Source organism: Pundamilia nyererei, unplaced genomic scaffold (assembly GCF_000239375.1).
Source record: "Pundamilia nyererei isolate P.nyererei 1_Seehausen unplaced genomic scaffold, PunNye1.0 scaffold00031, whole genome shotgun sequence".
Classification (NCBI taxonomy): domain Eukaryota; kingdom Metazoa; phylum Chordata; class Actinopteri; order Cichliformes; family Cichlidae; genus Pundamilia; species Pundamilia nyererei.
Window position 1 is genome coordinate 2783600 of NW_005187432.1, and position 16679 is coordinate 2800278.

A 16679-nucleotide genomic window follows, 5' to 3' on the forward strand; every position below is an offset into this window, starting at 1 on the left:
TATATATATATATGTGTGTGTGTGTGTGTGTATGACTGAACCATGAATTTACATCCTGAAATATATTCAAATCATTAGGATTATTAAAGGGGAATGTATACTGTAATTTCTGCCTCAGTTTGAAACAGTTTTACTGTTGTGTGATTGGCAGCATGCTCTATGTGTCTTTTACATGAACAGACATACAGCCTCAGCGACAGGAAGAAGGTTTTGAGAGAGGTGTGGAGGAGGTTAGCGAAACGTGTGTCGTCTCTTCTGTTATTCTGTTTTGTTGAGCACTCTGTGTGTGCGTGTGTGTGTGTGTGTGTGTTTTCTCTCTCTGAAAGGTGTGCAACCTGTTGAGATCTTGCAAGCTTTTATTCCTGTTGCAAATAGGCATCCCATATAGGCATCAGAGTCCCATATTTCCACTTATAGAGCAAATGTTAGTTTGGAATACACTTAATTTTCCACTAAGAGCTCACACCATACTTCCAAGAGGCAACACATTAGCACACAACATGTTTGGTTGGTGGAAACCCACAGAGACTATCCATGGCCATAAGTTTGAGTTAACTAGACCACCCACATACACACCATGAACTTAACATCTAATGTTTCTCCATAAATAGATTGTTGTGAACATTTACTCTTTGTATTATAAGTGGGCTTTCAGTTACAATGCTCACAAGACTGGTTAGCCAGCAGTAATCAAGCTGTCAAAGAATATGGTCTAAGAAAAGCATGTGAGGGTGAGTGACCTTTGATTGAGTCGGTGACCCCTGTCCCCATGCTTCTTTTATCCCTAAATTACCTCTATCCAATCTCACAGCCTATAATCAATGAACCTTATTGTGTTATCCCTCTACACAATACTCATAATGGTGTTATGATCCTGATGTAATTGTTGAACTCTAACATTAGAGTTGATTTGCCTGAAATTGTAAGTAGTGAAATGTTAACATGTAATTTCAGTATATTGTTTAGCCCAAATCTTTGCTAAAAGAAAAGTTGAGAAATTATATAGTGAAATCACATATAATCCCTTCATGTGATTGTTGTCAGTGTTGAGTCAATTTCCTTTTGATAGAATATTTCTGCACATCTGGTGAGGATGAATGGCCTTTATGCCAGTATTAGAGCATTTAATAGTATGAATGTAGTGCACAGTACTGCAGGGCCAACATTAAAATGCAATGAAAGTGTCGGGGAAGGTTCTTCATTGTTACGTTTCCATTTTTGTCCGTATTCAGCTGCAAAAGACAGTTTGGTTAATAGTTTTAATCAGCATGAAAAAGGAGTCCTCTGCACGCAGTCTAGCTGCTGTCCCCCTCCCATCCCCCCGCTCTCCTGCATACTCTGCATTCCTTCTGAACAAATGTTCACTTGTAGCTATAGTGCCTTCAATAGACTACTGGAAGGTGCGAAGCACATTAATGATAAAAACCTTGCAAAATAAATACACTTTAAATTTGAGGCCACGGTAACTATTCATAAAGTACATAGCAAAGCTTGTCGTGAAATTACAGTTATAATAAAAAAGGAAGAATAATAACCTGCTTTAAAGGGAGTAAAGAAGTATTTCGCTGAATGAATGCCACATGTTGGGCAAGCTTGATAGCATTTCATATCTTTTCTTTTGCTTTTAGAATTTCACACTAAAATATCTGTTTTTGTTTTTTGTTTCTTGATTTTTGTTTCTTTCTTTTTTTCCCTCAAAATGTTGAAATTGGTGACGGAGCTCACTACTTTGTCCTTCGTCAAGCCAAAACAATTTTAGGAATGTGTGTTTAGAAGTATCCATTGTAAGTTCGGGATATTGGGGCTTAACGGGATGAGGTTTTAATTTTAAATGTCTCTTATGACAACAGCGGATATGCATCGGAACAGGATACAAAATATTATTTCCTTACAGTTTTCTTTGCTCAAGAGAGTCTGTATTTCTTATATTATTGTTTTAGCCTCAGGTGCAGAAGAATTTCACACCAGTACCTACCCAGTTGCACATCATGGTAGATTAGACATCTTAAATCATGAGCCTAACCATGAGCTTAAGAGCTTATTTAGTCATTGTATGGTTTTCATTGTACAGTGAGTTTGTCCAAAGATAAACTAAAGATGATGTTCTTCACACAATCTAGTTCTTTTTGAGAGGATTTAAATGTCTTTAAATGAGGAAGAACTGAACAGAACATAGGCCTGTGAGTCAGCTAGACTCATAAGCCCATGTTCAGCTATTAAAACTGTTGGTGTCATCATGACACTCTGATAAGATCTGGCTGTACTCCAGTTAAGCTGCATTGTTCTGTGCCTCACTGTACCAGCCTGTAACTGTGTTGTTGTCTAAAGGAGCAAATGTTCACTGTTGTGCATGACTTGTTTAACTTGATGCAGACCATTAGAAGCAGTTAGAAGGAGTTTTTTTTTCTTGAATGTTTTTCTGCTCATAATGTTTTTTCTTGAGGTTAAAAAAAGGTTAAAACTTTGTCAGTGGCTCTCAGAAATGTTCTGTCTTTATCACTGAGCAGGGTCATTTGTTTTACGTCTATACCTTTATTTTTTTATTTATTTAGTGATTATAAAGCCACTGTGGGGGGAAAAACAGCAATAGCTTCCACAAATATCCTTTTTCCCTCACTCATACACACACACACACACACGTAAGTGCTCCTGTGCCAACTGAAGTGGCCACTTGCAGGTGGCGCCTTCAATTGAGAGAAAAGCTGAAATCTACCACATAATGGTTTAATGGCCTGCTGCTCTTAGTAGAAAGAAAGGCTAGAATTGTTGGGCAGTAACTTTCCCCTGTGATGCTGAAGGATGTTTTTGTGCAAGCTTGTGGTTGGGGTGTGTTTCCTGGGGTGGGATTTATGGTTATGGGCTGTGGATGTTTGTGTAGGACAGTGGTCATGGAGAGTGCTAGATTAGGCACTGGAGCTCCTGCTAGCAGGGGATGTTACTGCTGCTGATTGGGTCAGACTCTTGAAATTTACAGCTGTGGGACAGGAGACAGGCTTGCAGCAGTGAATGAGCCAAGGCCAAACTATAAAGGGTTTTTTTTGTTTTGTTTTTTGTAGAGGAACAAAACCATCTACTGTATGTTGTTTTTCCCCAGCTCTGACTTTAGGAAGACAACAAAAACTTTGTGCCTGTCCCCACAAGTTCTTAGTCTATTCGTTTTACATGTCTAAAAGCATCAGTCATTTCTCTTGCCCAAGACAACAGTTTCTACAAACATTTATCAAACAGTGTTATTTAGCCAAGTAGGTGGAGATTAATTCTCACTTCTGTACTACCAAGTTCTCTAGGTGAGGTCATCACATACCTGTGCCACAAACCTCTGTAACAGTGCCAGGCATTCATCGTTCTTGTGATCATAACAATAGCCTTGAAGATGACACTATTAGTTCATTAACTGGCTTGAATCATTCTTCAGACAATAAATAAATGAATAAATCAATATTTCAAATTCAAGCATTTGCTGCACTTCTCTAAAAATCATCATCATGGATTTGGGATTTTGGACAGTTCGAAAATGTCACTTTATGCTCTTAGAAATTATGCTTGGCATTTTCCTTAGAGTTTTATAAACATGAATAAGGGTGCAAATAACAAAAATTAACAATAATAATAATAATAATAATGATAATAATAAGAATAATAAGAATAATTCAAGTCTCTAATCAGAGAAATTCAAGAATACATGTAATGAAGTGATGCCCAGACCTTACTCAGTGTAGTTCACCATTAGTCCGAGAGCAGGTAGATGTTTATGGGCTGCCCACTGTTTACTGTCTTTGTTAAGTCTGGGGCTCACTTTGTCTCCAAACAAGGCATGGGAAAGAAAGAGCAGCACCCAGCAATGCTGTGTTTGTTTAGGCAGAAGGGGAAATTAGTGTTTAGAGACGGGATCCTGACAAAACAATTCCACCTATTCCATATCAAGTTGCAGGCAGCTCAGTAATACCAGCAGAGTATGATACAGTGATGTGTTCTGGCTTAACAGTTTGCTGTTGAAGACATTTGTGTATAATCTCTGCTTGGCTTATTTATTTCTATCTGTGGGAAACATGGAAACAAACAAGTGGCCGTTGGAGGGGGAGTATTTGGGTTGATGGCTGATTCACCAATCAGAACAGTGTGTCATCAACCTGGTATGTGGCACACAGATATACATCTGAAACTAAATCTGAAAATCATCCGCTGCAGTGCGGTGTGAACGTGTCACCTTTCCTTCTTGAAGAAAAGAACGAAAGGTCTTGGTAAAGCCCTGCAGCTGTTTCCCAAAGCAGCGCTGTGCCACCAGAGATCCTGAGGCTTGTTTCATGTCGAGCAGATCGCGTGTCCAGACAGGCCAGTTGAAAGCTTGTTGTTATCAGTGGGGGGAGCAGAGGCTGTAACCTCTGTCAGGCCACCTGAAGATTTGGATTAGATTGGTCTCTGCAACCACTACACTCACAATGAGCTTTATTAGACACAATGGGTACCCACCTCCCAAACACACACACATGCACGCATGCACAGACACACACACGCACACACACACACAATAATCTGCGAGGCAACATTAATTTAAAGGCCCAACGTTTGAGCTGCTGTATGACGTTAAAGTTAAGTCACCACAGACCTGCTTAGACATTGTACTCCGGAGCACATGTTTTGAGTATTTAGGAATATAATGGCATTATATATGTGGGTGTTTGCAACACACTGCATAGAGATTTGACAGCAGAGAAGCGGATTATTCTGAATGAGTGGTTTGAGAACTTTTTATTGCCCTTCTTTTCCTGGTCACTAGTTTTAGATTAATTCCTTTACCACTTTTCACTCTACACCCATTGCATTTTTCAACCATGTTATTTAGAATCGATTAGATGAAAAAAGGCTGCAGATGTTAAAGGACTTTCAGATTAAGTCCAATAGTATGGTCTTGTTTTCACAGCATAATGGACACTGAGGAAAATCTTTATCTTTACTAAGAAACAATAACAGCTATTGGTTTGGCTTTTTATTTGTTTCAAGTTCGTTTGAATATTATTTAACCATCCAAGTGGCCAATACATTTAGAACTAATTCTAGAAGCATGTCTACCCAATATGCCATGATGTTATAGAGCTTAATGTATTTATTAGCGGTTTATGACATTTTAAAAGCAACAGTACCAGCTATTTCATGGTTGCAGTCTTAATTATGCATATGTATCTGCATTTTCCTCTGTTTAAATATATTTTCCTAAAACAGAATGAGATCTTGATCTTGTAGGAAGTAAATGAAGTAGACTAAGCCTTAAGTGTGGTTGGGACAACACCAGCTCATCCCACCACTGTAAAGAAAGACAGGGGAGGTTTGAGAATCACTGAGGTAGGTAGGGGGTCTTCCTTTAAACAATGTGGCCTGGCTGTATGCCTCAACCCTGTCATCTCTACCAGAACAATGGAGTGGCCCCCACAATCACCAGCGAATTTCCAGTAAGCTTTTTGATGCCATTGTTGTGACAAAGCCACTCATCCACTGCTTTTTTTTTGCTAACCAGCTTTCTGACTTGTCTCATGCTGCAGTAAGCAAAGATACTCTCATACAATTTTAAAAAAGAAAAAAAAGAAGCAACAATGGTAAACACTGACCTTGCTTTGGCAGCTTTATTCATGTTCCTAACGTTGAAAAGTCTTTTTGGTTATATTTTTATTTGCATTTTTTGGGTGGAAATTAGCTGCAATTTAAGTAACCTCTCTGGGCCCAGACTATACTGGCAGAAAAAAGGAAAAGTATGTGTAGCTTGGTCAGAAAATAGTTTAAGTATTTTTGCACAGATGGAATAGTATAATGTCTGATATTTTTATATGCAGATTTTTTTTCACAAACCCTTGACTGAAATGTGGAAACTGTTTTTGCTTGCCTATTTATATTCCAGCAAAACAATCCAGCAGGTTTCGCAGGTGTGGTGCAAAATGTTGTTTCAGTGGATTCATGAAACTCTTCTCTCATCAGTGTAGATGCTGTCTTTATTTGTTCATGCTCGCTGGCAATATGTTTATCATTAATTGAGATTGCTGGCTGCTATTTATACATTTGTGCCATTCCAGTGCAGTGTTTTAGCTCTGCACAGTGCCACATGTCTGACAGCAGGCAGTGCAGCAGTAAACAAAGGATGAAAAAATGCCTTTTTTGGCTTCAAGTATCATCTTGTAGATTGGCTCAGGACATTTGTCCTTGCTGCCACAACATCATGGCTATTGTTATTTCCTCACAATTTCTGCCCCCTATAGTGGTCTGAAGAATAGATTAGTCTAATTAAATTCTTTTCTTTTCAGAGGAAAAGGAAATGGGTGATTCTCATCTACACTACTGCTGTGATACTGTAACAGAACCTTCAGTCATGCTCCACTAGTGTCATGCTAAGTAAAACAATTCTCAGGTGTGCATCTCATTAGGACTGGCTCTTATATGCTAATATATGACTCACACATGCCTTTGATAAGAAAATCTTCAAAAGCCAGTGAGCTAGCCACTCAGTCCCTGAAGGGGGTTGGGGGTTTGGGAATGGTTAAAAGGAAGGAAAGGGTGCTTAATGAAGACCTATCTTCAATAGGTGGACTTCAAAGTATGTGTTGCAAGGTCAGGGCCTTGCACCTTGGGGGAAATGACCAAGTGAACCACCTGCTGTAATGGACACCTTTTTGTTAATCCTTGGGTGGAACCTTTGGACAGGGTATGAGGGGCAAGATGGACCATGTTGTTAAGCCATTTATATTTTGTGAATGATAAAAAAAACAGGTCTTGTTGTTACTAACCTAACCTTGCCATTCTTCTTCCTTAGTCTCTTTGAATTTCTTTTAATTAAATTCAATGTCTGTTTTTCTAGTCATTAGTTAAATGTCACAGATGGTGAGATGTCGAAATTTCAAATGGTCCTTTTTACATTTTTTACACCAGCCAGTTGGATTGGTGTGTGTGTGCGTATGTGTGTGTTTAAAAAAGAGTAGGAAGTGCAACAAAACCACTCCCAGACTTTCTTTTTCACTCCCTCTCTAATTCCTTTTAAATTTCCAATAAATTTTGTCTCGCCTCACCCTCCTGACTGCTAGTGTAGCTTTGATGAAGAACAGATGAGTTTCTTTTCTCAGCCGGTGCCCCTGCTTCTTCCAAAACAGTGAGTTAAAGATGAATTCACCTATTGTGTGGTGAAGCTTACAGGGCTTCTGGTGATTAGGTTGGATCAGAGCAGGACTCCTCTCCTGTTGTTGCTGTGTTGTGTGCATAGGTTCTTTGTGTCACATGATTTATTGTTTTTCATGCTGACTTCTATTTTTCCCAAAGTGCTCAGCTGTCTGTTAAAACCCTGTCTGCGACCACTTGGAATGATGTAGAAATGAAAAAAATCAGAGCAGCTATGGAATTAGAAAGAAGACAATCTGCGGATAGAAAAATTCTTGGTTAGACACGCAAAACTGTTCTTCGGCTTTGCGTAGTTTTACAGGAAAGAGATACCTTTCATAGCAGTGCTACACTGATGCAGTGTGATAACATAAAGAAAAGAAAGTACAGGAGTAATCAGATTGCATTTTGCACATTTTTTTTCATGTCGTCATCTTGGGTAACTTTACTGGCATTCAAAATATCTTGCAGAATCCCCCTTAAACAAAACATTCTATGTTGCTAACACTGTGTAGAAATTTCATTTCTACATCCTTGTCCACAGAAAGAGCCCTATGACTTGTATTCATTTTACAGATTGTATGGAGCACAAAGTCCTTCCCAGTACTGTTGCACTAACCATTCCTAATAACTAATAACTAATAATAAATATTAGATTTACCTGTCCATCAGGACTGAAATAATGACAGAAACTATAGATGGATTTTTGGCTCACTTCTGACTACAAAAACACACAAAAAACACGTCATCATTTCAGGATTCATCATCTCTCCATGTATATGAATATTAAAGTTGTGACTGAGACAGATTAACCTGTTTACAACATACACCTCTTCCGTTGTACGTGTTGTCACTCTGCCTGGAGGAAGCAGAAAACAGCTTGCATCACAGCAGTTTCATGCAACCGAGATCATTGCTGTCACAACCACAAGCTTCTGTTTTCCACCTTTAAACTGGTAGAGACACAGCTATAGACACTGATTAAAAAAAAAAAAAGTTACACAACGTACAGTTATGTGAAAAAGAAAGCACACCTTCTAAGGTTTTATACGTCAGGACATAATAAAAAAATCTAGTCCTTATCACCCTCAATAAATACAACATCAGATGAACAACAACACAACCCATATTTGCAGAACAAATTGTTTATGCATAGTTTTATTTGTGCCATAGGTATCATATAAAAAAGTTATACTCAGATACTAAAAATTGTTATCAGATTAGATATTAATTTACAACAGTATAGATAAAAAACAGTCCCATCTTTGCCTCCTCCAGCTGACACACAGCTTTACCCAGCATGAGCAGACAGAAATAAAGCCCTTTCCCGTAACTTGCAGCTGAGCACATGAATACTGGGCAAAGCATCTCAAAGTTCCTGTTTTGACAGCATCCAAGTATTAAGCAGTTATCTTAAATGGTAATCTGACCTGTGCACACCTTAACATTAGACATTTAGCTATTAGCAGTTATCAGATTGCCACATTAGTTGTAGGTTATAAGTAAGATAGCAGGTAGCAGCTGTGGCGAATTAACAAAACAATGGCATTAGTGGTGGCACTAAGTAGCACTTCCTCTCTGGCAGTTCCATCCTTTGTCCAGTATATCCACTAACCTTCTATTGCACATTTCCAACCCATCTCAACCTTATTCCACTTAGTTTGTCTTAAAAAAGCTCAACCTGACCTGTCACACTGATATACACATTTTTAATCTTGCCCCTCCTTTTTACTCCTAACTAAAATCCCAGCATTTATTTAACTCTGCCACCTCCAGCTCAGCGTCATATCTTTTTGTCAGTACCATAGTGTCCAAACCATACATCATACCAGCTCTCACCTTCTTGTATACTCTTCAGGCTTGCGTCACTCTCTTCTTTATCTCTCTTGTGGATGGTTGACTGCACGTATTTAAACTCATCTACCTTCACTGCCTCTAGTTCTTGCATCTTTGCCTTTCCACCTGCCTCCCTCTCATTTACACACTATCTATTCTGTCCTGGTTCTACAGACTTTCATCCTGTGTCTCCCAGTGTATAGCACCCATTGTAGTCCACAGATACCATGGAGACTCCAAACTGACCTCATTTTTCAGCATCGCCTTTGCAAACAAGAAGGACGTCAAAGCGAATCTATGATATCATCACACCCTCACTTTGAATCCATCTGTCACTGCTACCAAACACCTCACTGCTGTCTTGCTGTCCTAATATGTGTCCTACATGACCTTGACATGCTTCTCTGACATGCTTCCCTTCTGATCTTATCTATATTTCTCCCCACAACACTCTCAAAGCAAACATCACATTTGTATTGCTGTTTCTCAGCATGAAGCTATACTGCTGCTCAATAATCACTTCTCTCCTACTCATCTGCATAACTCCACAGGCATGTTATCTGGGCCAACCAGTTTTCCACTTTTCATCGTCTTCATAGCTACCTTTACTTCCTCCTTGCTAATCCTCTGCGCCTCCTGATTGACTAACTGTCCCTCTTTCTCTCATTTTCATCATCCTTGACTTCTTCAAATTTTCTGAACACATTCTTCACTTGTCAGTAAATTTCCATCTCTCTATTAATCATCTATCTATTCTATCTATTAATCCAGCTCTGCGTTTCAGTCTCTCTGCCTCACTAATTGATAAAAGTCATTTTCTCCTTCCGTGTCCAGCTTTACATATAATTCGCTATAAGCCTTTTGCTTTGCCACACCTAGGCTCCCAGTACTCCTGTCTGCTTTTGCCATAAACTTGACTTTCACACTATTTCTTTGCATTCCTTTGAATATTTTCCTTCCCTTCCACATTCCACCACCCAGTTTTCTGTCTTTCCTTAAGAAATCCAGAGGATACACAAGATACCTTTGTGGTCGTTTCCCTCACCATTTCAGCGGTCCTTTCCCAGTCATCTGGTAACTCCTCCCTACCACACAGAGCCTGTATCAACTTCTTCCCTGGACTCTGGAAAACATTCTTCCTTATTCGGATTCCTCCATTTAATCCTTGCTTCTGCTTTCATTCCTTCTCCTTGATTTCTATCTTACTAAATCTATTGATCAGGAAAAAAAAATTACACCAGTATTGTAATCTTTATTTTTCTTTTAAAAGCTTCTTTAAAAGCTTCTTTTTATTTTTTCATTAAAAATTTCCCTATAGTATTGAAAATGGCATCATAGCAACACTACTTTGTACATAGAGGAGTTCATGGTCAGATCAGTGCTTGCAAAACAAGCCCCTCCACTACCATGCTTGACAGTTAGTATGGGGCGTTTGTGTTGATATGCTGTGGTTGGTTTCTGCTGAACATTGCGGTATGGTCTCATCTGTCCAGAGGAAATCGTTCCAGAAAGCTTGTGGTTTTGTTCAGATGCAACTTTGCATTCGTGAGCGGTGCTGCCATATTCTTTTTAGAGTGAAGAGGCTTCCGCCTGTCAACTCTTCCAAACAGGTCATACTTGTTCAGTCTTTTTCTAATTGTGCTGTGATGAATTTAATATGCTAACTGAGGCCTGTAGAGTCTAAGATGTAGCTTTTGGGTTTTTATGCAGTTTTTCAGAACATGACGGACTCTTCATAGTTTCCAAAAATATTTTAAAAATATTTGTGAAGTATTGTTTGTGACACTGACAAAGGAATGCCAAGAATTAACATGACATAACTAACTTTAAAATGCAGTGTAATGGTGCTCATTTTGACTAATAGATGAAAATGTGTGATTCGTCTTGTTATGTTCTCAATACTTTCACGTGTTCTCCTTTTTTCCCCCTCAGAGAATTTGGAAGGTCTTCAGGAGGTGGTGCAGCAACGTTTGGCGGAATTAGTTCGCATCCTCAAAATTGTCATTGGCAAACACCAGACGCTCAACTCTTCTGACATTCTGGGAGCAGCTGGCACAGTTATTGCTAAGGTCAAAGGTGAGTAGTTTCTCGCTAGTATGCATGGATGAGACACACAGTTGAACTTGCACACTGGCACCCAGATGATGGTCAAATATAGATGCGTGGAATCTCACGATTGTAACACTGATGTCAGCATATGGGTCTACGTCAGTCTCTCAGATCGGTGTGGCAAATACGGTGCTGGAATATTACACTGATCTCTGTTTGGTTAGGGTCGGCTTGGAGAAATGTTACTAAAAGCTCACACTGTAAGAAGTTGTTATTCCTTAAGCAACAGATCCATTTCCTGTCTCACAAATGAACACAAACAAAGGGAAGCTCAACTGAGAGGTTAATCTGCTGGAATTGAGATCCACTGCAAGTGTAGTTCTTCTCTTGATTTGAACTCAAGATAGATATATACATATTTCAGCTAATGTGGAAGCCTTCAACAGAACTGATTGTCGATCTTTACAGTCGCATTTGTTCTTTTGCTTTCTTTGTTCTTTGTTTTTACCTGTGTTGTAAGGTGTCTGGATGTCTGACAGGTCACCTGGCTTATCTCAATATTTGTGTTGTGACCTAATCCTTAAAAACACTCAAGAATGCCTGTTTGTAGCCTGAGTGTTGCTTTGACAATGATGAGAATACAAAAGGGAAACAAAATAGACAGATTAGCCAAAGAAATTATAGGCACTGTGAAGACTGATCTTTACTGATGGCATGAGTCATAAGGACAAAGAATTACACCAGCTTAGTTTAGACATATTTATGCAGCACAAAGATTCTGAATAGCTGAAAAAAATCTATTTTTTTTTCTTTTATCTCAGTTAGAGAGTAAATTATACATATCAGATTGATTAAAACATTAAATGACTTCGTTGATGTAATTTTAAATTTTAGAATATGTGCTGTCAGTTATATATTCTAAAAGCTATAGCTATATTTTAAATATCAGAAATTTTCAAAAAGAAAGATGAAGTAGAACTAAAGTGAAGAGAAAGTAAGCACTAGTGTGAAATTCATATCCATACCCTGATATGAGCTAAGTTGGGTGGATCCCTAATTAGAAAAATATTTCTCAAAATATTTTTCACGTCCTGGCTCTCCCTATGGTAGCTGGGATTGGATCCACTTTTCCCACAACCCTGATGAAGACAAGCGGAAGAGAATGGATGAATTTTTGAATTTTAAAAACCTTAACTATTTTTAAGTATTCAGTAAAACTAAAACTGGACAAGAGTACGCATGAATCAAGACCTTAACCAAGTTCATTGAGTCATTTGGTACTTGGAGACAACAGTTTCTTTCTTTAGAAAAGGCATTGCTTAGTTGTGGTTGGACTAACAGTTCTCCAGTTAATGCCACTGCTGAGATTAATGTGGTTTAAAAGCTACGTGCTGTGACAGAGTTATTTTTTAAATTGCAATGGTCCACTTATTTATTTAATTATTTATTGTTGACCCACCTGCTTTGGCTGCTTAACAAGAGATGGAGGCCCATGGGGAACTACATTGCTCCACTTCTCTCTGAAAACCCTGGCAAAACCAGCATGCTGACACGTGGAAACCAGGGCATGTAGTGTAAGATTGAAAATGAAAATAAAATCAACACTTCTGTCTGATGTCAGGCTTGTGTCATTCTGTACATGGCAGTGTGGTGTTGATCCTTATGTGTAAAGCTCTGCTATAGAGTGTTGCATTAAAGCCAGTGCGTTCATATGTAGTTGAGTTTGGAGTTTGCCTGTCCACAAGGGGGTGCCTTATGTCAACACTCTCCCTGGATGAACTGTCCCTAATGGCCAGTAGGTAACACAATACTGACACAGGCTGCTAGCCAGAGGATCGAAAAGGAGAGGTTGAAAGAGGGATGAATCAGTTAGACATCAGATGAAGAGTCAAAGGTCTGGATGATAACAGGCCTTGTGTGCCTCACTGTCTTCAGACCGTGTCATCTCTTCGCCCATGTTCCTCTTTGAAGCTTGGTCATGGCACCTGGAGCACTGGGACAGCTGCCAAAATTCACTGGGAAAAAAAATTCCTCCTTTCTTCTTCAAACACATGGTTGTCTAACCTGTTTCATGTGTGATATGATCTGCTCATGCTCTTACTATTGTTTTTCTTAATTTGACGCTGTGTCGAAAACTTGACAATGTCAGAAACATGTTGTGCTCCAGTTCAACTTTTAGCCTGTGTCTTTGTGTGTCGTCACAAAGATAAAAATCTTTTTCACAGACTTTCATTGGCTCAGAACAAACCAAGTCAAGCGTTCTTTCCTGGTCACATTTCATCTATGTGTTCCTTTTCCCCTCCCACTACTGAAAACTGCAGGGCATTGCAATAAAAGTGTTGACTTCCTCAGCTTATTGAAATTCTTTCCTCGCTTTCTGCTCCCCTTTGTCTATAAATATGCTTACAGCTGAAAGAGTGTGTTTGTCTAAAGGAGTCAGTCTTGTGTGTTCGTGACAAAGGCGATCTTATGTCCCTGTGCTCCTTATTGTAGAATGATTAAATGGATTTTAGGAAAGTGTGTTATTTACTGATAATGGATTCTGGGTTTTTTTGGGGGATTTAAACACAGTTGTTGTTTTAGTTTTACCTAGTAATAGAGCCAATTACACATTCAAGTAACGTTGGTGATGTGCTTCCAATAGAAACATTGAGACATATAAAGTCAGAATGATACACCAGCTTTAGCATACTTTTTCCTGAGCTAATGTTCCTACTTACAGCTAAACTATGAGAAAACAATGGGTCCTGCACTTGAATGATGCAGTTTCCATATTTCAGTCATGACAAGGGGGGCTGAGCTCTGGAATCATTGTTAAAGGACCCACAGGATGTCCTGAGGAAGAACTCCGCGCTGAGTTGTACGCTAGCATTCAGGGCCAGTGAGGTGCACGGCAGGGAGGTTCGCACCACACCTCCTCTCTTTTTGGTGTCCTCGAGTGTCTCCCTGGAAAGTGGGGTTGCCTCTTCAAGCCAGGATGCCGTGACTTTTCTGTGCTTCTTTATAAGCTGGGACTTAATAGTTTATGCTTTTACAACTGGCATGGATGGAGATTACTCACGATGAGAAAATGAAAGCACAAAATATAGAAAGTGTTCTCGAAACGAGATCTGTTTAGAGATTTTTGGTCCCAGTTGCTAGACAACTGAGGCGGCAAGGAGAAAAGGTAAGTGTTGAATATAGCGCTACATGTCACAGAACTCAAGCTGTGTGAGTGTTTCCTGTTGTGGGGCAGACAGGAAGTACTCAGCTCAGTCAGATTTCACTGACTGTGCCTTTAGCTGTCCTGATTATTTTCTGCAAGCGTGTTCTTGCTGAGTTAAGTGTTTTATGAGAAAGAAAGTTCTGTGTACATTTTATCGAAGATTTTTCAGTCTTGGATGGATTTCTAGAGTCAAAGGACATTTTGCTGTTACCAGATCACAAAGGAAGGAATGAGATTGTGTGCATGTGTGTAGTTTGATTATTTTTTGTGAATGATCAGCGTTGGAAGATGGCCCCAGGGATATTAACACCTTTAAATGGAGGAAGAATTTCTTTAATTGTTTTTGTAAATTCTTTGAATATCAACCTCTGAAGACTTTTGAACCTGCTCCAGGAAGACATTTTGATTGGGTAGGGAGATATGCAGGCTGCACGTCATTGCGTTTGGCTGCTTCTACTCTTAACACGGTTTTTAAGCTGTTCTTGTAACATTTCTATTAAACCTCTTGACCTTGTGTTACTGACTTTTTATACATCCTCAAGTATGTCAGCACTTACTTGAAGCCACTTAAACTTATAGAGGCGTAAACACTTCCTGCAAAAGCCTAACTATGATCTTAGAGGCTTACACGGGTAAAACAAGAACAAATGTGCTTGCCATTGTTGCTTTTTTAATACTAATTTTAGAATTTTTTCACAGGTCACTCATTTGATCTGTTTGGCATTTGTTTTTTGCTTTGGAGGCTATGAACTTGTCATCTAGCCACATACAGATTCAGTTGTATCAGTGCTATTGTTGATTGATTGTGTATACAAAAGCTGGTTTGTAATTCCATTTTGTTTGACCAGAGTTCCTGTATGTCACTCTCCACAGCTGTTAACTTCTCCACAACCGTGAACCCAGAGAATAAAAAAGTTATATTTGCCGAGATACACACATCCATTGACACTTTGGCATTCACATTCGGCAATGTGTGAGTACAATGCTTGTTTACTTTTTTTAACCAATACTGGATTTTATTACTTTTTGTGTTGTTGTCAGGAAAGTTGGGCTGACTTTAGAGCTCAAGACAGCAACTTATTGGTCTTGTGAAGCTATAATTGTCTCTGTCATGTGTTTTGAATAGCAGGTTTGGACTTTGTTCTGTGTTTTTGGTGTAAATACTATCTGTCAGAGTTGCTTTGTTATTGAATAGATTGCATTTTTGACCACAGGCGTTTACATGCTTCTCTTTTAAACTGGATTCTGACATATATGTATATATGTACACAATTATATATACCTTTAGAGTTTCTGACTTCCTTATGGGAGATGTGGACAGCAGCCCAGGGTTGGGGATCGCCCAGAAAAACAGAAGCAGGGTGAGACACTATCTTCCTTTTCCCAGCTTGCACAGTTTCCATATATCTTTTCGAAAGCTTTGTTTTGACGGTGACAGTTTTCAAAGGGGTGCACTTAAAGCAGCAATTTTACCCCGCCCCCAAGTAAAAAAGCCTCAAAGACTTGCTTTCTGTATTTAATTGGGTTGTTGAAATCCCAGCTGCCTCTGATGTCTGACTTTGATTGTATGTCTGCTGTTCCCTCCTTATAATCTGAAATGTCTTTTTCACAGTCTTCTGACAACCTCTCTGTGGATCCCGAGGGATATGTTTCAGAGAAAAGGGAGCTTGTGGGTAAGTGTTGTTCACGTTTCATCATTTATCTCTGCGCAATGAATATAAAATAAAACATCACCCTGATATGTAAGAGCTATTAATGGCTTCCTTACCAAGCATTTAATTGTTGCTGTCAGAGCAGCCTGAAGTGTCAGTTTGTGTGTTAGCAGAGTGATTTAGTGTTTGGACTCTTGAGTGCCTGAGGTAGACCCGCCTTAAAACCTCTGCTTCCACCCCTGTTATTTCTGCTGCCCTTTTCATACTACATCCTCATTTTTCCCTCTCCGTCCACATATCTGACATTCCTTGCCTGTTAAAGAGTAGTTCTGTGTGGGATGGGAAACACATGGGATTTGTGTTGAATCAGATTCCGAGTAGCTAGAAAAGGTTGTAAAAAGAAAACGCTGCTCTTAGACTATTTTAAAAGATGCCTAGTCCTTTCATATCCACCTACACTGACAATGCCGCTGACCTCATTGTTGTTTTTCTTCCCCCTTCATTTACCTCCCACACACACACACACACGTCTGCTGGATAGTAAAAGTGAGTTCCATCAATCCAGCATTGAGATATTTTGGTCATACTACTAAACATGTGGATTTCTCTTCTGTTGACTTTACAGGCTCAGAAGTGCCACAGCCACGAGAGGAGGAAGTTGACTTGACCTTGCTGAAGAATGACAGTGGAGTTGAGTCCGCCCTACTCTATGCCAAGACCTGCTCCAAGTACATCAAAGATCTTCTGGCCTGGATGGAAAAACGGCTAGCCATGGGTGAGACTACTGACAGTTTATTAGGTTG

The 16679-nt window shown here is 39.3% G+C and overlaps 1 protein-coding gene across 3 annotated transcripts in view; it reads left to right on the forward strand.

Moving 5' to 3' along the window:
• The window catches only part of LOC102215519 (rho GTPase-activating protein 29-like), a 31316-nt gene that overhangs the window by 3207 nt on the left and 11430 nt on the right, over nucleotides 1–16679 (forward strand). Inside the window, exons 3-7 of one of the 3 annotated variants that reach the window (XM_005729074.1) lie at nucleotides 10903–11046; nucleotides 15098–15197; nucleotides 15513–15585; nucleotides 15837–15897; nucleotides 16502–16651. In XM_005729074.1, the coding sequence (XP_005729131.1) occupies nucleotides 10903–11046; nucleotides 15098–15197; nucleotides 15513–15585; nucleotides 15837–15897; nucleotides 16502–16651 (528 nt within the window). Of the gene's footprint in view, nucleotides 1–10902; nucleotides 11047–13876; nucleotides 14186–14266; nucleotides 14635–15097; nucleotides 15198–15512; nucleotides 15586–15836; nucleotides 15898–16501; nucleotides 16652–16679 lie in introns of those variants that run through there. The other 2 variants (XM_005729075.1, XM_005729076.1) reach the window with 2 other exon arrangements.